Source organism: Canis lupus, chromosome 1 (genome assembly GCF_003254725.2).
Source record: "Canis lupus dingo isolate Sandy chromosome 1, ASM325472v2, whole genome shotgun sequence".
NCBI lineage: Eukaryota > Metazoa > Chordata > Mammalia > Carnivora > Canidae > Canis > Canis lupus.
In genome coordinates this window covers 113,498,826-113,519,725 of record NC_064243.1, presented here as the reverse complement: position 1 = coordinate 113,519,725, position 20,900 = coordinate 113,498,826, and the positions used below count along the sequence as shown (strand labels likewise).

General features: G+C 52.8%; 1 protein-coding gene across 6 annotated transcripts in view; it reads right to left on the bottom strand.

Moving 5' to 3' along the window:
- AKT2 (AKT serine/threonine kinase 2) overlaps positions 1–20,900 on the bottom strand; it is a 50,507-nt gene that overhangs the window by 4,104 nt on the left and 25,503 nt on the right. For 4 of the 6 annotated variants that reach the window (XM_049095183.1, XM_049095170.1, XM_049095178.1 and 1 more), the window contains exons 3-11: positions 18,266–18,394; positions 16,457–16,572; positions 6,881–7,030; positions 6,302–6,433; positions 4,437–4,502; positions 3,307–3,375; positions 2,338–2,460; positions 870–998; positions 448–662 (exon numbers count right to left, since the gene is read on the bottom strand). In XM_049095183.1, the coding sequence (XP_048951140.1) occupies positions 448–662; positions 870–998; positions 2,338–2,460; positions 3,307–3,375; positions 4,437–4,502; positions 6,302–6,433; positions 6,881–7,030; positions 16,457–16,572; positions 18,266–18,394 (1,129 nt within the window). Of the gene's footprint in view, positions 89–447; positions 663–869; positions 999–2,337; positions 2,461–3,306; positions 3,376–4,436; positions 4,503–6,301; positions 6,434–6,880; positions 7,031–16,456; positions 16,573–18,265; positions 18,395–20,900 lie in introns of all 6 variants that reach the window. The other 2 variants (XM_049095188.1, XM_049095186.1) reach the window with 2 other exon arrangements.

Here is a 20,900-nt window from a genome sequence, read left to right as displayed (position 1 = left end):
CTTCTTCTGTACCACGTCCTGCCAGCTGACGCTGAGGAAGAACCTGTGCTCCATGACCTCCCTGGCGTCGCTGGGCCCCCCGCCGAGCCTGGGCAGAGATGGCCATGAGCACCCGCCGCCCGGGCCAGCAGGCTCTGGGAGAGAGGCTTTCAGTGCTGGCCCTGAACAGCCTTTAATGATTCTGTCCTGGCCACAGAGCACTTCGCAGAGGAGAAAACCGCGGCACAGGGAAGGGGGCTCACAGGACCAGACTCTGAGTCCAGAACAGAAGCCAGGAGGGTGGGCTGCCTGCTGTGTCCCCAAACAACCGGGCAGTGCGGGCAGAGTGCTAAGGGCACGTCTGGCCCCAAGAGAGGACTCCCTAGGTGCAGGCTGCATGGACCACTGGCTGCGGGGGCAATGGCAGCAGGTGGCACCGGGCTGGGCAGGACAGACCCCAGCCCTCACCTCTGCTTGGGGTCCTTCTTAAGCAGCCCGGCAAGCAGGGACTTGGCCTCGGGGCTGAGTGTGCGCGGGAAGCGGATCTCCTCCATGAGGATGAGCTCGAAGAGGCGCTCGTGGTCCTGGTTGTAGAAGGGCAGGCGGCCGCACATCATCTCGTACATGACCACGCCCAGCCCCCACCAGTCCACCGCGCGGCCGTAGTCGTTGTCTTCCAGCACCTGAGCAGGGAGGGGCAATGAGGGGTCGCCCCCCACCGCCCTGGGGCTGTGGGGGACCCAGGAAGGGATGGGGTGCTGCCTCTGGCAGCGGAGGGCCATCTGAGGAATGGGAACCGCTCCTCACAGGGTCTGGGCTGGGGAAACACAGGTCCGAGGGCCCCTCCTCCCTTGGCCTCACACGCCCTGGGGAGCTCCAGCCTCAGGCACCTCGGGTGCCAGGTACTCAGGCGTCCCACAGAAGGTTTTCATGGTGGCCCCATCACTGATGCCCTCTTTGCACAGGCCGAAGTCAGTGATCTTGATATGGCCATCTTTGTCCAGCATGAGGTTTTCCAGCTGTGGGAAAAGTCACCCTATCAGGGCCGCGTCCTTCCAAGGCTTCCTGCCCTCGAATCCCACACACCATAGTCACTCCCCGGGAGGGCGACAGGCTGCTGTGGTAGCTGTCACACCAGGGGCTCCAGGCCGGGCACTGGGCATACCCCCAGCACAAGGTTAAGCCCTTGAGGCTGAGGGAGGCCAGCCCCTAGAGCAGCTGGAAAAAAGCCAGGACAGGGAGAGATGGGAGACAGGCCCTGCCAGCCTGCTCCTCCAAATGTGGGCTGCAGCTTCCCCAACTGGCGTGTGAGCAACACTAGCTCTCTTCCTCCACTTTTTTTTTTTTTTAAAGTAAGCTCTATGGCCAACTTGGGGCTTAAACTCAGGACCCCCAGATCAGCAGTCGCATGCTCTGCCCACTGAGCCAGCGAGGTGCCCTCCTTCTTCCACTTGAACTAAACTTAACCCATGGGGCAGCCTGGGTGGCTCAGCGGTTTAGCGCCGCCTTCAGCCCAGGGCGTGATCCTGGAGACCTGGGATCAAGTCTAACGTCGGGCTCCCTGCGTGGAGCCTGCTTCTCCCTCTGCCTGTGTGTCTGCCTTTCTTTCTGTGTCTCTCATGAATAAATAAAATCTTTTTAAAAAATAAATAAACAAACTACCCAAATGGGCAATCTGGTGGGCCTCTGTGTAAGCTCCGCTAGCTCAAGGGCCCATTACCAGACCCCTGTGCCCCTTCCCAGTTACCAACCATCCCCACCACTGAGAAAACACTTTACTCCTTTGCTGTTCTTTACAGCTTCCCCACCTAAGTATGCCCCCGACAAACCCCTCAACAAACAACACAGACTCATATGGTCCGTCCTGGCTTCCCCTCAACGTGAGCCTGAGAGGGGCATCTGCACAGAGGCTGCCGTGTGGCCGCAGCGCATTCCAGCCCTTCCCCAACAGCAACACCGGGTCACTTCCCCCTCTGAGGTGGACGCAGGTACCTGTTCCTGTCATGCAGAAACTGCGGGCAGAATGGCTGGCTCACAGGGTATGCAGTCAGCTTTGGTGGCTTCTGCCGAACGATCTCCCATGTGCTTGGACTCCTATGACGCCCCCCCACCCCTCCCAGCTCCCTACACAGAGGTATGTGTTCGCTAGAGGCTCCGAAAGGCCCGCAGGGCCGCTCACCGTGGAACCGCCCCCTAGGGCCTAGGCAGGAGGGTGGGTGTCCCACAGCAAGGTGGACTAGGGAACACCCCTGAGGTAGACGCTCCCTGGAGGGGGACGTCTGGGTCGAGGGCCTCTGTTTGGCTTCCCTGGTGCGAGACCTACAAGTGCCACGGGCCAGGAGGCAGCCACACACTCACCTTGATGTCACGGTATACCACGTCCCTCGAATGCAAATACTCGAGGGCAGAGACGATCTCTGCGCCATAAAAGCGAGCCCGCTCCTCCGTGAAGACACGCTCCCGGGACAGGTGGAAAAACAGCTGCCAGAGGAGGGACGGGGCAGGAGGTCAGAACTTAGCCCAGAGGAGTGAAAAACAGGACCCTGCCCACCGGCCCCCAACACCCAGCCCAGTGACGCGATGACACCTACTCCATGAACCTCCAAGTGACAGCGAGAAGAACCAAGTGAGAGACGGCAAGCAGGGAAGAACTCTCGTGAGGAAAACACAGAGTGAGGCAGGAAGAGAGAAGGAGTCAGGAGGTGCCAAGGGGAGAGTAAGCGGGGACAGCAGGATGGTATGAGGAAACAGGAACGAGGGAGTGACAGTGAGAACGCACAGGAACGCAGGTCAGGAGCAAGTGACAACAAGCCGTGAGACAGATGGGATAGATGAAGCCAACAAGGAGCCAGAGGGTGATGCCTGTGTGCAGAGAGAAGAGTGTGAGGGATGAGGAGCAGGTGAGTCTGAGCCAGAGCAGCGGCCCATTGACAAGTGACGGACTCCCAGCAGGAGAGCATGGGGAAAGCAGAGCACTGACCGGCCTGTGCTCCCGCACCCCATTTTCCTTGCAGCCTTTCAGGGCACCCTCCGTAGCCTGCTGGTCACCCACCCACAGTCCTCTCCACACCTCGGGGCCTGGGTATGCATCCTGCAGCCCCCGACTCACTAGCTGGGTGAACCTGGGCAAGTCACTTAACCTCTCTGGGCCTCAGTTTCCTTGCCTGTAAAATGAAGGTTCTGATGCCTGCCTCAAGGGAGGGAGGGGGAGACAAAGTGATACCCAGCAAGGCCTCCTCCACCCCCTCCATCTCACCCACAGTTCCCCTCCACCCCCAACACCTGGGAAGGAGACGTAGGAGCCCTGGCTGGGGGGCTGCCACCCACCTCACCACCATTGGCATACTCCATCACGAAGCACAAGCGGTCATGGGTCTGGAAGGCGTACTTCAGGGCCTGTGGGACAGGAAGGTGGCCAGGGTGGGAGTTGGGAAGAAGGCAGGCGCTCTGCTGATTCTGCAGGTACCCCCCGCCACCCTGGCAGCGGGGGCTCAAACTTCAGCTTTGCCTTTTGGGGTACATGAGTGAGCCTGTGGCCCTGAGAACAGGGAAGGGGGTACTGGGCTGAAGGATGCTGTCTTCAGCCTTCAACTAAAGCTTCTGCGAGGCATGGCCAGGGAGACATTTGGTTCTGAGCAACCAGAGCTGTTTTACCGCTCTGCTCCACAGCCAGGTGTGTTGCATGCACGTACCCACACATGTGCGTGCACACACATTTCCTGGACAGGAACTGGCAGTGGCTTGGGAGCCAACCCTAAAGACAGGATGGACAAGTGATCTGCCAATAAATAGCAGTTCTCAAACTATGCTCTAAGGAGCCCTACAGAAAGTTCCTTAGGGAACCCCTGAGTGACCCCTTTGCTCATAACAAATCTACTATTCTCTGTCTTCTACATCAAAATACCTCACATAATTTCAACTGAACAAGTGCCAGGGCTTAATACGACACCTGGTTAGCAGCTGAGCTAAGGAAACAACCCATCCCAAAGCCATCCTCCACCTGGTCCACTTAACTGATGGCTGCTGGCCTTGATGGAGACTGGAGCCCAAAGAGGTGCCTCCTCAGACTAACCTGACAGGCAGCATAAGAATACATCTTCCAGGGTCACATTTAAAAACAGACAAAAAAAATAATGTTCCCGCTTTGACCAGCTGGCCTAAAGGCCTCTAACTGATAAAGAGTAGTCATGTTGTTCTGGAGGCATCCCGTAATGTGGTACCATCAGTCAGCTGAAGCACTGCCATGAAGCCACCGTCTATGAAGAAGCTGCCACCCCTAGGATTTGGTTCAAGCCATCTAGGGAGCCCAATACCACCTGGCCCTGGCCACTTGGCCGACACTAAGTCCATGCTTCAGGGTGGCAGGGTTGGGCTCTTTTCCTGAGCTCCGACTAAAGCAGGTCCTGCATGGCATACAGGGAAGGCCAGGCCCTGCCTGAGAGGGAAGAACCACTCACGGTGAGGAATGGGTGCCTGGTGTTCTGGAGGACGCGGCTCTCGGTGACCGTGTGGGCGACTTCATCCTGCAAACAGAGGCTGCGTAAGGGGCTGGAGGGCAATGCCACCCCCACCCTGCCCCCACCTGAGGGATGGGGGGCAATGCTTCGGTGAAATGCACTTCCATTCCTAGCCGCTACACGGAGAATGGCAGGAGGGCAACAGTGCCATCTGCAAGCCAGACTGAAATAATGGCCCTGGGGTGCCAGGGGGTGCTCAGTGAGTTAAGCATCTGACTCTGGGTTTTAGCTCAGATCATGGTTTCATGGGTTGTGAGATCCAGCCCCTCGTAGGGCTCCCTGCTCAACAGGGATCTACTTGAAGATTCTCTCCCTCTGCCTCTCCTCTCACTCATACTTTCTCTCTCAAATAAATAAATCTTGAAGAAAAAAAGCAAGAATGGCCCTAGACAAGGCCAATCAGTGGCTCACTCTCAAAGCCATGTGGTGAAGTCAATGGGGACTTTATGACACAGGGATTGAACTATATCACCTGTTAAGCCCACTGGCCAATTTTTGCATCCCTATGGAGAGACAAGCAGACACTGTAAAACCCTTGAGGTGACATCACAGGCAGTGGGAATCACCACCTATTAAGTGTTACTGCTGAAAAAAGGAAGTGGATCTGATCAGGACTCCAGCTGAGACCAGTGATTCCCAGCGTGTGGTCCCTATACTGGCAGCATCATGCTGCCTGGGAATTTGGGAGAAATGCACATTCTCAGGCCCCTCCCAGATCCACCAAAACAGAAACTTGGGGGTGGGCCCAGCACGGGCTTCACAGGCCCTGTACACCACTCTAACATGGGCTCAAGTCTGATATCTGTGCACAAAGCAAGCCCCCAGAGAGCTGCTAAAAAGTCCTGAACTGCCTGCAGTACGAAGACACTGGCTCTTCCTGGGGTGTCCATCCCCAGGAGACACTGATCATGTCTTAAGACATTTTTTTTAACGATTTTATTTGACAGAGAAAGAGAGAGAGAGAGAGCATGAGCAAGCACTAGCAGGCAGAGCAGCAGAGGGAGAGGGAGAAGCAGACTCCCTGCTGAGTAAGGAGCCTGATGGAGACTTGATCCCAGGATCCTGGGATCATGACTTGAGCTGAAGGCAGATGCTTAACTGACTGAGCCACCCAGGCACCCCTGAAGACATTTTCGATGGTCATAATTTGGTGCTAGTGGCTTTAGGGGTGAAGGCCAGGGCACTGGACAGCCCCATTGCAAAGAATGATCAGGCCCCCGAGGCCGATAATGCTGAGGCTGAAGAAGCCTGCCTTGGACCAATCACATAGGGGGCTATTAGTTTTCCTTGATGAGATCATAGTTCCATTATAATCCTTAAAATTTCCATCTGTTAAAGATACATACCTAAGTAAAATGATACGATGTCTAGAACATGCCTTAAAATACTCCAGAACAAACAAAGGGGAGGACAGAGCTAATGAAACAAGACGGATCAAATGTTGACAATTGTAGACATTGGCTGTTGGCTACATGGGAGCCCACTGTATTTATTTTTCTTTTAGACGCTTTGTGTATGTCAGGAATTTTCCATTTTAAAAACTTTAAAGGGGAAAAAAAAGGAACAGAATTCCATTCTGGCCCAGCCTCCTACCCTTAAGGCCTCCCCACTGGCCCATTCGGCCACAAGAGATCTGCTATCAGGCCCTGATAGCGCCTGCTGGGTGAGGCCCAGTCAGACTCTCCATCTTAGGCCCCCGGGCACCCAGAGGGTGGGGTGGGTGGCCTCAGGCTCCCCGAAGGCACAGAGGAGCTTGGTCCCCACCACAGAGGCCAGCCAGCGCCCCCCCTCCCCAGGGCTCCCACCTTGGCAATGATAACTTCCTTCCGCAGGATCTTCATGGCGTAGTAGCGGCCACTGGCCTTTTCCCGCACCAGAATCACTTTGCCAAAGGTGCCCTTGCCCAGAAGTTTGAGATAGTCGAAGTCATTCATGGTCTGCCCAGGAGGGGGAGAGAGTGGAGCAGTCAGTGCTTGGCATGTGGCCCATGGGAGGACATTTTAACAAAGAGAAAGGAAGAATTGAAGGACACTGTTGCCAAAATGCTCAGGAATGAGGCTCTGGGCAGCAACTGTTTGCTCTGAAGTGGCCTTCAGACCAAGGCTCTCCCAGGCAGGGGACCCCGGGAGGCAGAGATATGGGGTTAGACAGGTCTTCACAATCTCTGTGGATGTGGCTCCCCTCACAGGGACAAAGAACAGCCCTGTGGTACGCCAGCACCCCCAGACATCACCCAGCCTATGGGGCGGTCATGAAGTGTCCCTGCTGCACCCTTGCACCCTTGCACCCTCTGTATGGAAACCAAGGGTGGCAAAACCAGTGTTGGTGAGGAGAGGGGTGCTCACAGACTGGCGGCCTGCCCTCCCCCGCCCCCCAGCACTTACCACCTTGGCCCGAGCCTTGCTAACTGCCACTTCCATCTCCTCAGCCGCAGAAGGGTCACTGGGAGAGCCACACTTATAGTCCATGGGGTCCTCACCCGGGCCCCGCTGCTTGAGGCTGTTGGCGACCATCTGAATAGCCCGCATCCACTCCTCCCTGTGAGGGACACATCAGAAGAGCCGTGATTCCCAGGGAGCCTGGGCAAGAAGGATAGAGCCCCATCCCCTCCAAGGGGAGCAAATGACCAAACGCCCTTGAGCATTCTGAAGAGATCTGTCTGAGGTTAGGGTGAGCTGATGGGACAGGACTGAAATTTTACAGATCCTCTGGCTGCAGTGCATAAAAGAGGGCCAGCGCAGAATAAGACTATTATCTATGTCCTAGGAGGGGCCTGGCCTGAGAGCCACCTGAAGTGAGCAGTAATCAAATGACCCAAGCAGGGAGACCATCTTCCCTCACAGCCCCTTGAAAACGAGCCACCACCCGACTCTGGAATAAGGGAAACACAGTGCTCCTCGGGGTTCCTCCCAAACAAATGACAAGCACAATGTTTTGTAAAAACAAACCAAGAGTAAAAGGAAGAAAGAATTCATTAGCCAAAAGAAGCTGAAGATCTCACATGGCAAGATCACTGCAGGGAGGAGGCTGTCTGCCAGGAGGGCTCTGGGACAGGGGTTCCTAGTGGGACAGGGACAGAAAACAGAAGGTGGCAGACAAGGAAGCAGCCAAAAGGAGCCTGGTTTAAGAATAAACTATTTCTGTCACTCACGATGTAGAACTTGCTCGGAAATAACTTTCTTTGGATACTTGCAAACCATTCTGTCTCTAGAAAGGGAAGATAGATCTAGGAGAAATAAGTGAAAACAACCAGAGGCCACAAAAAAGAAAGGAGGAGGCTGAATGATACTCAATTTTCCATTCCCCTCCCATGTCTGACTCACTACACAATTTTAGGTGGCTCAACCCAGTATATGTTGAACCCTCCACGGATTCTGTGTCTATAAAACAGCCACCACGTGAACAGCGAGAAAGATAAAAAGCACACTGAGAAGGAAAAAATTCAAAGAGCACAAGCAGGTAACTTCCCAAATCACAGATAAGCCTCAGGGAGACTGGCCAGTCAGCCACACATCTTCCAGAATCAGCTCCAGCCCCAGGCAGCAGGGGAAACTGCCTGCACTCCTGAGCCACTGAGGCCCCTGGCCAAGGTCATTCAGAGAGCAAGTGGCCTGGGAGCCGGGGCCACCCTGCTGGGCTGTGCTAAGCCTCCACGCCATCATGTCCCAAGAGCACTAGAGCTACTGCAGACAGTCCAGCAGCCCCACGGCACACATCTTCCCATGTTGTGATAACTGCTGGAATCTGGGTGCATCTTATGGTTGGTGGTCTATCTTGACTGGGTTTACCAAAGGGTGGCCACAGGACTGAGCTTCCCAGGTGCTGGGAAGTTCAGGGAATGTGTGTGAAACATCTATGCAAGGGGCGCCCTGCAGCTCAGAAAAAGGAGGGAGATCTATATACGGACTTGAGATGACCTCGGACATCTTAAGGGACAAAAAGAAGGTGTAGAACAGTGCTGAGTGTCACACTATAGGACTTAGAAACAAAAGGAATATGTGCACAGGCACATGTGTACACACTAGCATGGACGTCTCTGGAAGGATGTGCTTGACACAGGGCCTGGCTGCCTCCAGGGAGGGGAACTGGGAGTCAGGGGCAAGGAGGAGTCTCATTCTGCTGTCCCCCAATCGCCAACACTCCCAGAGCACTCCCCTCTCCTTTTGCATTACAGATGGGGAAACTGAAGCACAGGTTTAAAAAATAAAAGTCAAGAAAAACACAGTGGGTCCTGTGAGCCTGGCAGCTGGAAATCACAGAGGGCCTGTGATCTTTCAGAATCGAAGGGCAGGGCCATTCTTGCTTAGTTCCTGGGCTTGCTGAACCAAGCAGTCACCACCGGAGGCCCCGGTTCACACCCAGAAGATCCAAGTCTCAAAGTGACCTTGCTCACAGGAGATGGTGCTTCATAAGACAGATGTGTGAATACTGCCAGCACCAACATCAAGTGCCAGCACACTGGCCATTCCTGGGCTGGATCTGGGGGCCCCAGAACACGTATGTCAGGCCCACGAGGGCAGGGATTTCATCTACTGGTATGTGGTACAAGGCAGCACCTGAGCAGGCACTCTGCAGGTATCCGGGGAATCAGTGAGCAAGGCGGCCAAAGTTCAAGAGGCCCCAGACTCAGTGCACACAGAGGCTCAGTGCACACCCAGACGGATCATACCCAGGACGGGTACACATGGAGACCCAATGAGCACCCACACAGATTATACCAAGGCCCAGCACACATGCAGGCAGAACAACAGTGGCCTCTTCCCTCTCTGAGCCAACACCTCAGGCTGCCATTTCTCAACTTGTTTTAACCCATGACCTCTTTGGGACAAATTACAGTATAAATCCCTAACCCTGAATTCATATTTCTATTTTTCAGAAAATGGGAAAGGGGTGGCACATCCCATGGTACACTTTATCAGATCATAATCGTCCTCTTAGAAATTTTTATTTAAAGATTTATTTATTTATTCATGAGAGACACAGAGGAGAGAGAGAGAGAGGCAGAGACATAGGCAGAGGGAACTCCTGCATGGAGCCGGACGTGGGACTCGATCCTAGGTCTCCAGGATCACGCCCTGGGCTGAAGGCAGCGCTAAACCGCTGAGCCACCTGGGCTGCCCTCTCTTAAAAATTTTAAATGCTTGAAAAAAAAAAAGAAAATTTTAAATGCTGACTTCAGGTATAACCATGGATTGAAAAGAAAACAAATCACTGGGGCACCTTGGGGGGTCGGGGGCTCAGTTGGTTAAAGCATCTGACTCTTCAGCCTAGGTCTTGATCTCAGGTTGTGAGTTCAAGCCCCACGCTGGACTCCATGCTAGACATGGAGCCTGAAAAGAATAGAAAAAAAATAAATTACCCATCTCCTAAAAGACATTAGAAAGAATAAAATATGTATATATCTCACATATAGAGATCTTAAGAGATCGTCACACGAAAAAAAGCAAGTTGAAGGCTAAGATGCAAAGTGTGCCATCATCTGTTTATAAGGGAGGAGAACACAGTCCATCAACAGAAGCCTGGATAAACAAATGATGGTTCATCCACACCATGGAAACACTGGAAGCAGAACCAAGGGGCCTCTCTGGGCCGCAGAGCTGGTGATGAGATGCATGGGCTCAAACAGCAACTCTGCCACCAGGGCCAGATGACCCCTCCTCAATAGACTAGGGACACTGAGGTGCAGGTGAGCCACTATGTATAGAGCACAGCACACAGGAAGTGTTCAAGGAAGGTGTTCAAGATGCTGGGTGAGGTCTGGACCCAACCCATCCACCCTGGTTCATGATGCCCAGGCCCACAGGAAGCCAAGGAACCCACAGACATGGAGGAGGTTGTGCAGGGGTAACTGGGGCTCTCCTGCTGCCAGACAAGCCCCCAATCCTGTTCCAACTGGACCAAGATTGCAAAGTTGCAGCACAGAATTCCAGAGAAAAAGCAAGGGCCTCTGTCCAGGATACTCCTTAAGGGTTTGCAACATGGTGTGTCTGGGGCAGAGGGGAGCTCCCACCCCAGAGCTGGGGCTGCTGTGCCTTCCACCCGTCAAAGGAGAGCTCCCAGGGGAACCAATCCCCTTCCCCCAGAGACATGATGGGAAAAAAAAAAAAAAAAAAAGCTTCTTCCATACTCACAGAGAACACTAGAGAGAGGGGGACATTTCTGATGTGGAAATCAAGGCACATAGAGATGGAGTCACTTGTGGGGGTCATGCAAACAGAAGGTGGCAAAGCTGAGACTCACACCCTGGCCCTTGTACTCCTGGCACCATGCCGCCACTCCCTGATGAGAATTAGCTTCCTTCCCAGATGAGGCCCGGGAGATTAAGCAGGGCCCTCTCACAGAAGACTCAGGGAATAAGGGACACTGATGCCATGGAGCTGGGGCGGGAGTGAAGGAAAGCCACCCACTGGGAGTTCTGACCTTGGCCACTGTTGTGAGAGGGGCCTCCCTCACCAGACAGCAATAGAAATGCTGTGGCTCTTGGAGCACACTGTGGCCAGAAGCTACACAGGTGCTTTATGTGCCATAAACCTGAGTTGGCCCACAACCCTCCCAAGTAGGTACTGCTACTCACCTCATTCTATAAACGGGGCGACTGGAGGCACGGAGACACAAGCAACTGACCAATTACACAGCCTGTCAGCAGAAGCTGCAGGTCACAAACCCACGTGTCCCTACCGCCCTCGAAGCACTTCTGTCAACTGAGTACTTTCGGGTAGCTTCTCATCCTTCATGTGGGCTCTGGGGCCATGGGAAGCACATCGGGGGGAGCCCTGCTCCCCCAGCAGCACTAAGCGGAATGCAGACCTGCTCAGGAGGAGGCCTCTGGGCCCGGAGCTCAAGTCCACGGCAAACTGCTGTGGGGCCCTGTAAGACATCACTTCTCATCTGCCTCCCATGCATCAGGGCATGACACATTGGCTGAAAAGCAGACTCTGGAGCCAATGGCCTGGCATGAGCCCTGGGTCTTCCCTTCCTGGTGGCAATGCCGGGCCATCTGACTTTCCCGTGCCTCAGTTGGCTGACATGTAGGGCTGGGACCAGGGGGTTGTGTGTGTAAGGACAAAATGAGCAGGAGACAAAAAGTGCTTAGGGCAGTGCCTGGCATGGAGCAAACACCTCAAAGGGCTGGAGTGAGAACTCACCTAGCCGGCTAGTGAATACTTCCTGAGCACTTTCAGTGTGCCAGGCCTGCATTCTGGTGCTGAGGGTGAAGCCGGGAAGCCTGGGGTGTGCGCAGAAGGCCTGGTAGGTGCCAGCCTTGCTGGGGTGACAGAGAGAGGAACTGAGGAGACAAGGGCAGGAGAGAGGACCAGCCCAGAATGGACTGGGCTCCACACAGCATTGTGTTAGGGACGGATGTCTTCATCCTTCATGGCCTGGGAAGCCGCTAAAGGGTTTGTGCGGGGGATGACGGGATCTAATTTCTGTTTCAAGTCTGCAGCTACAGTGGGATGTGGATTGTGGGTAGGGAGAGGAAGCATCAGGAGTCTATGGCAGTCCTCCAGGCCAAGGGTGCCAGGTGGCAGAGGGGATGGAGAAGAGAAAAGGCACCAGTACATGCAATTCCATGGGGGCAGCCTGGGCCAGCCGCTTCCTCCTCTGTTCCCCACCATGGCCAAGGCCCTGAGCTCTAGTGAGGGTGGCACAGCGCTGGTCCTATTCTGCAGCCTGAGGCAGAAAGTGTGTCTAGCATGTTTAAGGAATTGCAGAGAGATCAATGTGACTAAAGTGAGGCAACTAGCAATAGAAAATGATTCTGGGGGCGCCTGGGTGGTTCAACTGGCTAAGCGTCTGCCTTGGACTCAGGTACATGATCCCAGGGTCCTGGGATCAAGCCCTGTGTTGTCAGGCTCCCTGCTCAGCAAGGAGTCTGCTTCTCCCTCTGCCCCTGCTCATGTGTGCGTGCTCTATCTCTGTCTCAAATGAATAACTAAAAATCTTTTTTTTTTAAAGGGAAAAAAATGATTCTGTAGAAGAGACCAGATCATGTAGCACTCTGTAGAATACGACATAAACTAGGGCGCCTGGGTGGTTCAAGTCTGGTTAAGTGGCCGACTCTTGATCTCAGCTCAGGTCTTGATCTCAGGTCCTGAGTCTGAGCCCCCTTTGGGCTCCACACTAGACACTGGAACCTACTTTAAAAAAGGAGGGGGGTCCCTGGGTGGCTCAATCAGTTGAGCATCTGACTCTTGATTTCTTTTTTTTTTTTTTTATGATAGTCACAGAGAGAGAAAGAGCCATAGGCAGAGGGAGAAGCAGGCTCCATGCACCGGGAGCCCAATGTGGGATTCGATCCCGGGTCTCCAGGATCGTGCCCTGGGCCAAAGGCAGGCGCCAAACCGCTGTGCCACCCAGGGATCCCTGACTCTTGATTTCGACTCAGGTCATGATCTCAGGGTCATGGAATCAGAGCAGAGTCAGCTTGTCCTCCCTCTGCTCCTCCCAAGCCTCTGCGCTCTTTCCCTTTCTCTCAAAAAAAAAAAAAAAAAAAAAAAAAGAATATGGCATAAACTCTGGAGTTTACTCCCCAGTGGAAGTAAAGCCACTCAGAATCCTAAGCAGAGAAATGACATGGTAAGAGTTACATTAAAAAGGTCATAACAGGGATCCCTGGGTGGCGCAGCGGTTTGGCACCTGCCTTTGGCCCAGGGCACGATCCTGGAGACCTGGGATCGAATCCCACATCGGGCTCCCAGTGCATGGAGCCTGCTTCTCCCTCTGCCTGTGTCTCTGCCTCTCTCTCTCTCTGTGTGACTATCTGACTATCATAAATAAATAAGTTAAAAAAAAAAGGTCATAACAATGTGATGCACTATTAAGTATACCAGCTAAGACCAAACGTCTGTGAACTTCTCCTGTAAACCACCACGGAGTAAATATTTTAGGCTTTGTAGGCCACACGATCTCTGTTACAAGTATTCAGCTCTGCCACAGTGGCAAAAGCAGCCATAGATAGTCTAGAAATGAATGGGCACAGCGTGTTCCAATAAAACTTTCTTTGCAAAAACAGGAGGCTGGGGCCATGGTTTGCCAACCCTGCTCAGGCCCTAATTTCTGGTTTACAAGAAATATAAGCAGAGAGGAACAAAGTAAACAATGCCAAAAGGCAGTAAGATATCACATCCTGAGTGTGAGACATTCTACAAGACAACTAGCCCGGCTTGTGAAAAACAAAAAACAAAAAACAAAAACCACATTGTGTGAGGGGAAAAGACAGGGCTCAACGAGGTAAAAATAGGCCAAAGAGACAAGTACCTTGAACGAATCCCAGTTTGAAAAACATTTTGAGGACAACCGGGGAAATCCTAGTAGACATGGCCACGGAGAGGGGATTGGGAAATACCTACAACGCACAGTCACCTCAGGTATGGTAACAGCATCATGACTCTATAGGAGAAACTCCTTATTCTTAGCAGATGCTTGCTGACGTATAAGGAGCAAAGTGTCAAGACGAAGTGCACAATTCAGCAGAAAACAAAGCCAGATAAGGCAAACCCGGCAGATGCTGGATGTGTGAGTCTAGGAGCAGGGTACCTGGGTGTTTGTTTCCTATAGTATTCTTGCCATGTTCCCGTGCCTCTCAAACAACGTGGCTGGGGTGGGACAGAATTTAGGGGAAGGCAGGAGAGGCTACCAGGAGCCCTGGGGAGCAGGCCACTGTGGCATCCAGACAACACCCCTACCCCGCGCCCCACCTCTCCCCAGGCTCAGGCCTGTGTGGGGCAGGCCGGTGAGGCCAGTGGGAGTGGGCACCCTCCCTCTTGCTAGCTCTCACCTCCCCCAGGGCTAAGGTCAGGAATGGGGGGAGGGCGGGGTCTGGCCTCAGAGCAGCTCCAGCAGATTTCTTTCCAGCAGGAGCAAATGCTAAGAAAAGGAGCAAGGTGGAGACTGTCCACCCCCTACAGTCCTGGTAAAGGATTCTTTCCCTTGCTGAAGAGCCCAGAATCTCACTAAAATGCAAAGCAGAGTGGGGCTCTTGCCTACAACACTTTACCCACTCCCCACTGCTCCTTCTCCAGGCTTGTGAATGGTGTGCCACGTACTGCTGAATCAAGGGTTTCCTGTTTATCAGCTCCCTGAATCTCTGAGAGATCTTGTGACAAACCCCAACTGATTCATGAGTGAGGAGCCCTGGAGGGATCTCCCTCTGGAGTCCACGACCTGGCTGAACTCACCGGCTTCAAGGCCTCCCCTTGCCCTCTCCCAAGGCCCCTGGCCCATGATTCTTTACTGACACAGAACTCTCTGTGGTTCCTGAGATGACATCCTGTCTCACCTCTGGGCCTGAACACAAGCTAGTCCCTTTTTCTGGAGTCACCTCGGCCAACACCCAGGCCCTATGCACCTACTGGTCTCCATTTGTTTTTACTGGCAGCCCATGGTTTCTTCTGTCCCCAGCTTTCAATGGAGTAACCCCTCAGCTGGCCTGAGATGGTAGGTAGTTCTGCTATGCAGGGCAGGCATAATTTAACTTTGGGAAGCCACACAATGACAATTACAGTACAGATTGTGGAAACACACAATATCATTTTGTGTGTCCTCCGGATATGCACTGTCCGAGGGGGGAGCCACCAGCTATTTATGGCTACTTACGTTTAAGCTGATTAAACAAAGACAAAAATTCCATTTTACAGTCTAGCCACATTTCACATTTCCAAAGCACCTGTGGCTACTGGCCCCCCTCTCAGATACCACAGGTATTCAATATTTCTATCATGGCAGAAGGTTCTCGTGGGTGGCACTGTTTTCCTGGATTCTCCACAGCGTCAGCTGAATCCTCATCCCCACCCCCAGCCAAGCCAAAGGAGTGTTTCTCAAAGTGAGGTCCAAAGGGACAAAGTGGGGAAAAAGATACTTGCTACTCATTACAAAGGTCTAAGCTCCCTCATACAGAAAGAGCTTTCAAGAAAAAGACCAACTACTCAACTGAAAAATAAGCAAAGGTTACGAACAAACAGTTCGGAACAGGAAACTCATGTGACCTTGAACGTTGGGGAGGATGCTCGAACTCCCCCATAAAGACAAAACGACCAGTGAAAACTACCTTCAGGTGCCACTTCTCACCGATCAAACTGGTAAAAATCCAAAGGTTTGAAAACACAAGGCTGCAAGGACATTCAGACATCACCGAAGAGAAACACTTCTCAAAATCACCAGTGCATGTTCCCTGTGACCCAGAAGTCCCATGTCTAAGAATTCCCCTTATAGATTCACCTGTACGTATGTCCAACGAGGTAAGCATTCAGGTACTTCACCGTGGCCCCACCTGTAATGAGCCACTGCCCAGAAACAACCCCAATCATCATTCGTAAAGAACTGCTAAGTAAATCTGGGGACACAGATGCGCAGCTGCTGAAGACAAAACCAGAGCCAGCACGGCGGAGGTGGCTCTCTGTAGGCTGAAGCAGAAAGATTCCCCAAGACCAAGAAAGTAAAAAGGAGAGTTCAGAAGTCTGTGTACAATACTACCTTTTGTGTAAAAAGAACCAGCCAGGGGAGCAGAGTGCAAAAGTCTATCTGAATGAGCTCGTCCACCCATGAAGCTCTCCAAGACACAGATGAACGGTCAGCAAGGGGCTGTATGTGACAGACACCTCCTGACACTGTTTGATTTTTGAACCAGGTAAATCTGTATCATCTCTTCCAATGACTAAACCAATTGTTTTAACCATCCGCTTCAAAATCAGTGGCTATAGTCATTAAAAATGCAGCTCCCTGACCCCCCACAGATTTGCAGACAATGGGAGGGCCTGAAGTGGGCCCAAAGCTTCATACCATTAAACTCTCCCCATGATTCCAGTGCACCCTCCAGTCTAAGAACACAGAAGAAAGTCTGTAGACTAAGAACCCCTGCTCTTTCCAGCTCTCAGCAGAGCTCAGACAGGAAACTCCTAGGCAGGGGCCCAGGGGACTCTGTCCTGGCTACTCTCAAAGGGCGGCCACACAGAGGCTGCAACTCGCCTCTCATCTGGAGAGTCTACGTGGAAGGTCCTCTCGATGACAGTGGTCCACTGCAGGCAGCGTATGACAAAGGTGTTGGGCCGTGGCCTCTCAGTCTTCATCAGCTGGCATTCTGTAGACAAAGAGAGAGGACAGAGCCAGGAGAGTGAGGACACAGCCCTGCCAGCCTGCAGCCCACAAGGCCTGAGCCACCTCCTGCACTCCAGATGGTGTGGTGATACGTTAGTGACTGAGTCAGCCCTGGCCTTGTCTCTGTGGGGCTCAAGGTCCAGAGTGTGTTGGGGAGGGGGCCAGACCACCAGATGATGACAGCCCAGTGGTCAGGCTTGTGAAGGGGGAAGCCCAGGGGGCAGCCAACCTAGCCCAGAGTTCAGGGGGCATCCCAGAGGAAGCGGCGTCTCTGCACTGAGCCCTCACGGACAACAGAATGTAGTCAGCCTACAGAAGGGTGCATCACATACAGAAGCCCAGAAGTGCAACAGAGTCCAGCACAGCAACGGAATGGTGGATTCTGCTCTAGATGTAAGAAGGGGAGAAGAGAAGGGCAGGCTGGAGGTGGACAGGGCTTGGACTGCAGGATCCAGGGTGTGTGGTGAGGAACCTGGACTTTGTCTTGAGGACAACAGGGAGCCACAGAAAGTTTTCAATAGGGAAAAGACACGAAGAGATTTAGACAGATCCCTCTGGCTGCCAGAGACAGTGAGAGAGAAGGGAGGCCAGGGGCCCAAGGAGAAGGCTGGGGCCACACCACAGTGTGGTGGGCCATGGGGAGAGGAGGGTAGACAGGGAGACAGGCCACAGGAGAGGTAAAGGCCACTAGGACAGGGCCCAGGCCTCTGGCCTGAGCACCAGTGGGCAACACAGCCCTCCCTGGAAGAGAGACAGTAGGAGAGGCTGGGGAGAGGAGTTGAGGCCAGTTTGCGACAGGGTGGGGAAGCAGGATTGGAGGACACTCAAGGAGATATGCACAAATAGCTGCTCAGGATAGGCTGAAGTTCAAGTGAGAAGCTGGTGTGGGGCACAGCCACATTGGGGTCACCACAACACAGAGAAAGTGACCAAGACAAGGCTTTAAGCAGGACAGAGAGGGGACTGGAGCTGGATTCAGAGTCATGGGTGGGAGTGGCCTCGGGTGCTGTTGGGTAAGAAGCAGGAGCAGGGAGCTGGGTGGGAGAGGGTGATGGTCTGGACTGAGGAGCTAGCTGCCTCTTAGGAAGTAGGACAATGAGGATGTGGAGATCGATTCAGGTGCCAGAGCAGGAAGGAAGCAGGGAGTCAGCGGCAGGACTGTGGTTCTGTAAGGCCCAGGCAAGGGACTGGGGGCTGGTAAGCTTTCACTGGCCAGAATCCAGCTGGAAGGCACCACTTGGGGTACCACAGGGGACAGAGGATGTGAAGTTAGCTCTGCCATCAGCTGAGCGGGAGGCCACACTGTCTCTAGGTTAGAGGGACAGAGAAGTGGGCTGTTACCAGAGTGAAGGACAGCAGGCACCTGACACCAACCAGAACCATGGGGCCTGGCCAGCAGATTCAGAACCGCAGAGGCAGTACTGCCTGGGGCGAGGGGCTGGGGAAATGCCTGGCTTCTCCCTTCTTCCTGCTCCCCACTGGCCACCAGTTCAGCCTTCCCACCCCAGGCTCAGCTGACACAAAGGTGGGGCAGGTGGGAAGGGGGGGAGATGGATCCGAGGGCAGGCAGGCCCCAGAGAGGCCCATGCCTGAGAAAGGCCAACCCCATGTGCCCCTGGACCTGCCAGCGGTTCCCTGAGCACCTGAACTCTGGCGTGGCATGTCCCGAGACGCACCTGCGACAGAGAAGTTGTTCAGGGGGGGCAGGGTCTGGTCAGGGGCGTCAGGCCGCTCCTTGTATCCAATAAAGGAGCCGTCACTCTTCAACAGGAAGTACCGGGGCCTCCAGGTCTTGATGTATTCACCTGAACAGTGGCGGGGGGGGGGGGGGGGGGGGAGAGGTGAAGGTGGGCAGCTCTGTGTGATAGCACCTCACAAAGGGTGCCTGGGTGGGAGGAGGGTTGACGAGAGGGCAGAGAGGAGAGTACCTCTCCTAGAGAAAACCTCCAGGCAGCCCCTGCTGACGCAGGCTGGGCACTGGGCTGGGCCCCAGTGATCCAGAGGTCAGGCCTGGCAGGAAGGCGCCTGCCGCAGCGCCCCAGGGCACCAGCTGCCTCAGCGTGCGGCCAGCGGCAAGCCATCCCGGCTGTCCTTGCCAGCGCGTGGCCCGGTCCCAGGGGAGGCCCAGGCTTCCAAATACACATGCCCTGTGGCCCTGTAAGGCCAAATCCCACGGGCTGGTATTCACCAGGACAGCCGTGCAGGTGGATCAAATGTCAAAACACTGTGCCAGGCAGAGTGTAACTGCTGCTGCGCCCTCTGAGTGCCCCTTCATTGCTTCCATTTGTTCAAACCGTGAATATCCCAGCACCCCACGTACACATGTCCATACTGCAAGGACCCACTCCTCAGAGGGCTGCTAAGGATTAAAACAAGATGGTGAAACAGACCTACAGAAAAACTCATGTGTAAATGTCCACAGCAATATTATTCGTAATTGTAAAAAGGGGAAACTCAAAGTCCATCAACTAATGAAGAGACAAAACAAGGCATAAACATACAATAGAATATTATTCAGTCACATGAAGAAATTATCACTGCATGCTGCAGCTTATGCTAAGTGAAAAATGCTTCTCACGAGGGACCACAAATTATAATTCCATTTGTATAAAATGTCCAAAGCAGGCAAATCTATAGGTGAAAAGCAGATTAGTGGCTGCCCAGGACTGGGAGGGGGTGGGGGAACCCAAGGGGGAGGTTGGAGGGCAATGGCCAAGGGGGAGGGCAGCTTCCCTTCCAGGAGAGTTAAAATGCTTTAAATTGACTGCAGTAGGGGGCCCACAACTCTGACTACACCAAAAGCCACTGAACCATATATTTTAAGTGGCTGAATTGGGGGTGCCTGGGTGGCTGTCTGCCTTTGGCTCACGTCATGATCCCACCAGGGTCCTGGGATACAGCCCCATGCTGGGCTCCCTGCTGAGCGGGGAGTTAGCTTCTGCCTCTGACCCTCCCCTGTCTCATGCTCTCTCTCACTCTCTCTCTCTCTCTCTCTCTCTCGCAAATAAAGGGATAAAATCTTGAAATAAAAATAAATAAATGGCCAAATTGTATGGTGTGTGAATTCTAGTTCATGCTGTTAAAAAACATGAGATGGAAACCATAAGACACCCAGCTTAGGGCCCAACACACCACAGGTGCTCAATAAATGCTTCTTATCAGCCCACTATGCAAGGAGGCAAGCAATAAAAGGCTGTGCTAGGGCCCTTGTTCATTTGGCACATGGGAGACAGGATGGCAGGGTGGGCTCTCAGCTCGGTGTGCTGTGTGGCCTCCAATAAGTCACTTCACTTCTCTGAGTCTTTGTCTCTTCTCATGGGGATCTCCATTAACTGATGACAATGATTAGGTGACACTCTAGTGGTACTCTGTGTCAGGAATTGCCCTAAGTATCTTTTAAGGACTTAACTTATTCAATGCTTTCCAATGTCGATATTACACGACTCAATGTACATAAAGTTCAAGAGCCAGCAAAATCCCAAATCCAATAGCACAAAGGAAGGATTATACGACATGACCAAGAGGGTTTGATCCCAGGAATGCAAAGGTGGTTCAATATATGAAAACCAGTCAACATAATACACATTAATAGAACAAAAGAGGGAAAAATTCACATGATCATCAGCAGAAAACTATTTGACAAAATCCAACATCCCTTCATGATAAAAAATACTCAGCAAGCTGAGAATAGAAGAGAATTTCCTCCACATGATAAAGGGCATTTAGGAAAACCCAGAGCTAACATCATTCAATGCTGAAAGACTGACAACTTTCTTGTTAATATCAGGGAAAAACCAAGATGTTTACTGCTTTCACCACTGCTATTAAACACTTCTGGCTGCACCAGAAGTTCTAGCCAGAGAAAAAGAAAAAGAAAGAGAGATAAAAGGCACCAAACTTGAAAAAGAAAAAGCAAAACTATCTATATTTGCAGATAACATGATCCTATATATAAAAAATCACAAGGAATCCATAAAGTAATGACAAGAGCTAATAAATGTGGCAAGATCAACACACAAAACCAGTTGTTGTTTCTGTACATTAGCAATGAACAATCCAAAAAGGAAATTTTAAAAATTTCCATTTACAGTAGCACAAGGAGGGATCCCTGGGTGGCGCAGCGGTTTGGCGCCTGCCTTTGGCCCAGGGCCTGATCCTGGAGACCCGGGATCGAATCCCACGTCGGGCTCCCGGTGCATGGAGCCTGCTTCTCCCTCTGCCTGTGTCTCTGCCTCTCTCTCTCTCTGTGACTATCATAAATAAATAAAAATTAAAAAAAAAAAAACAGTAGCACAAGGAGTTAAAAGATGT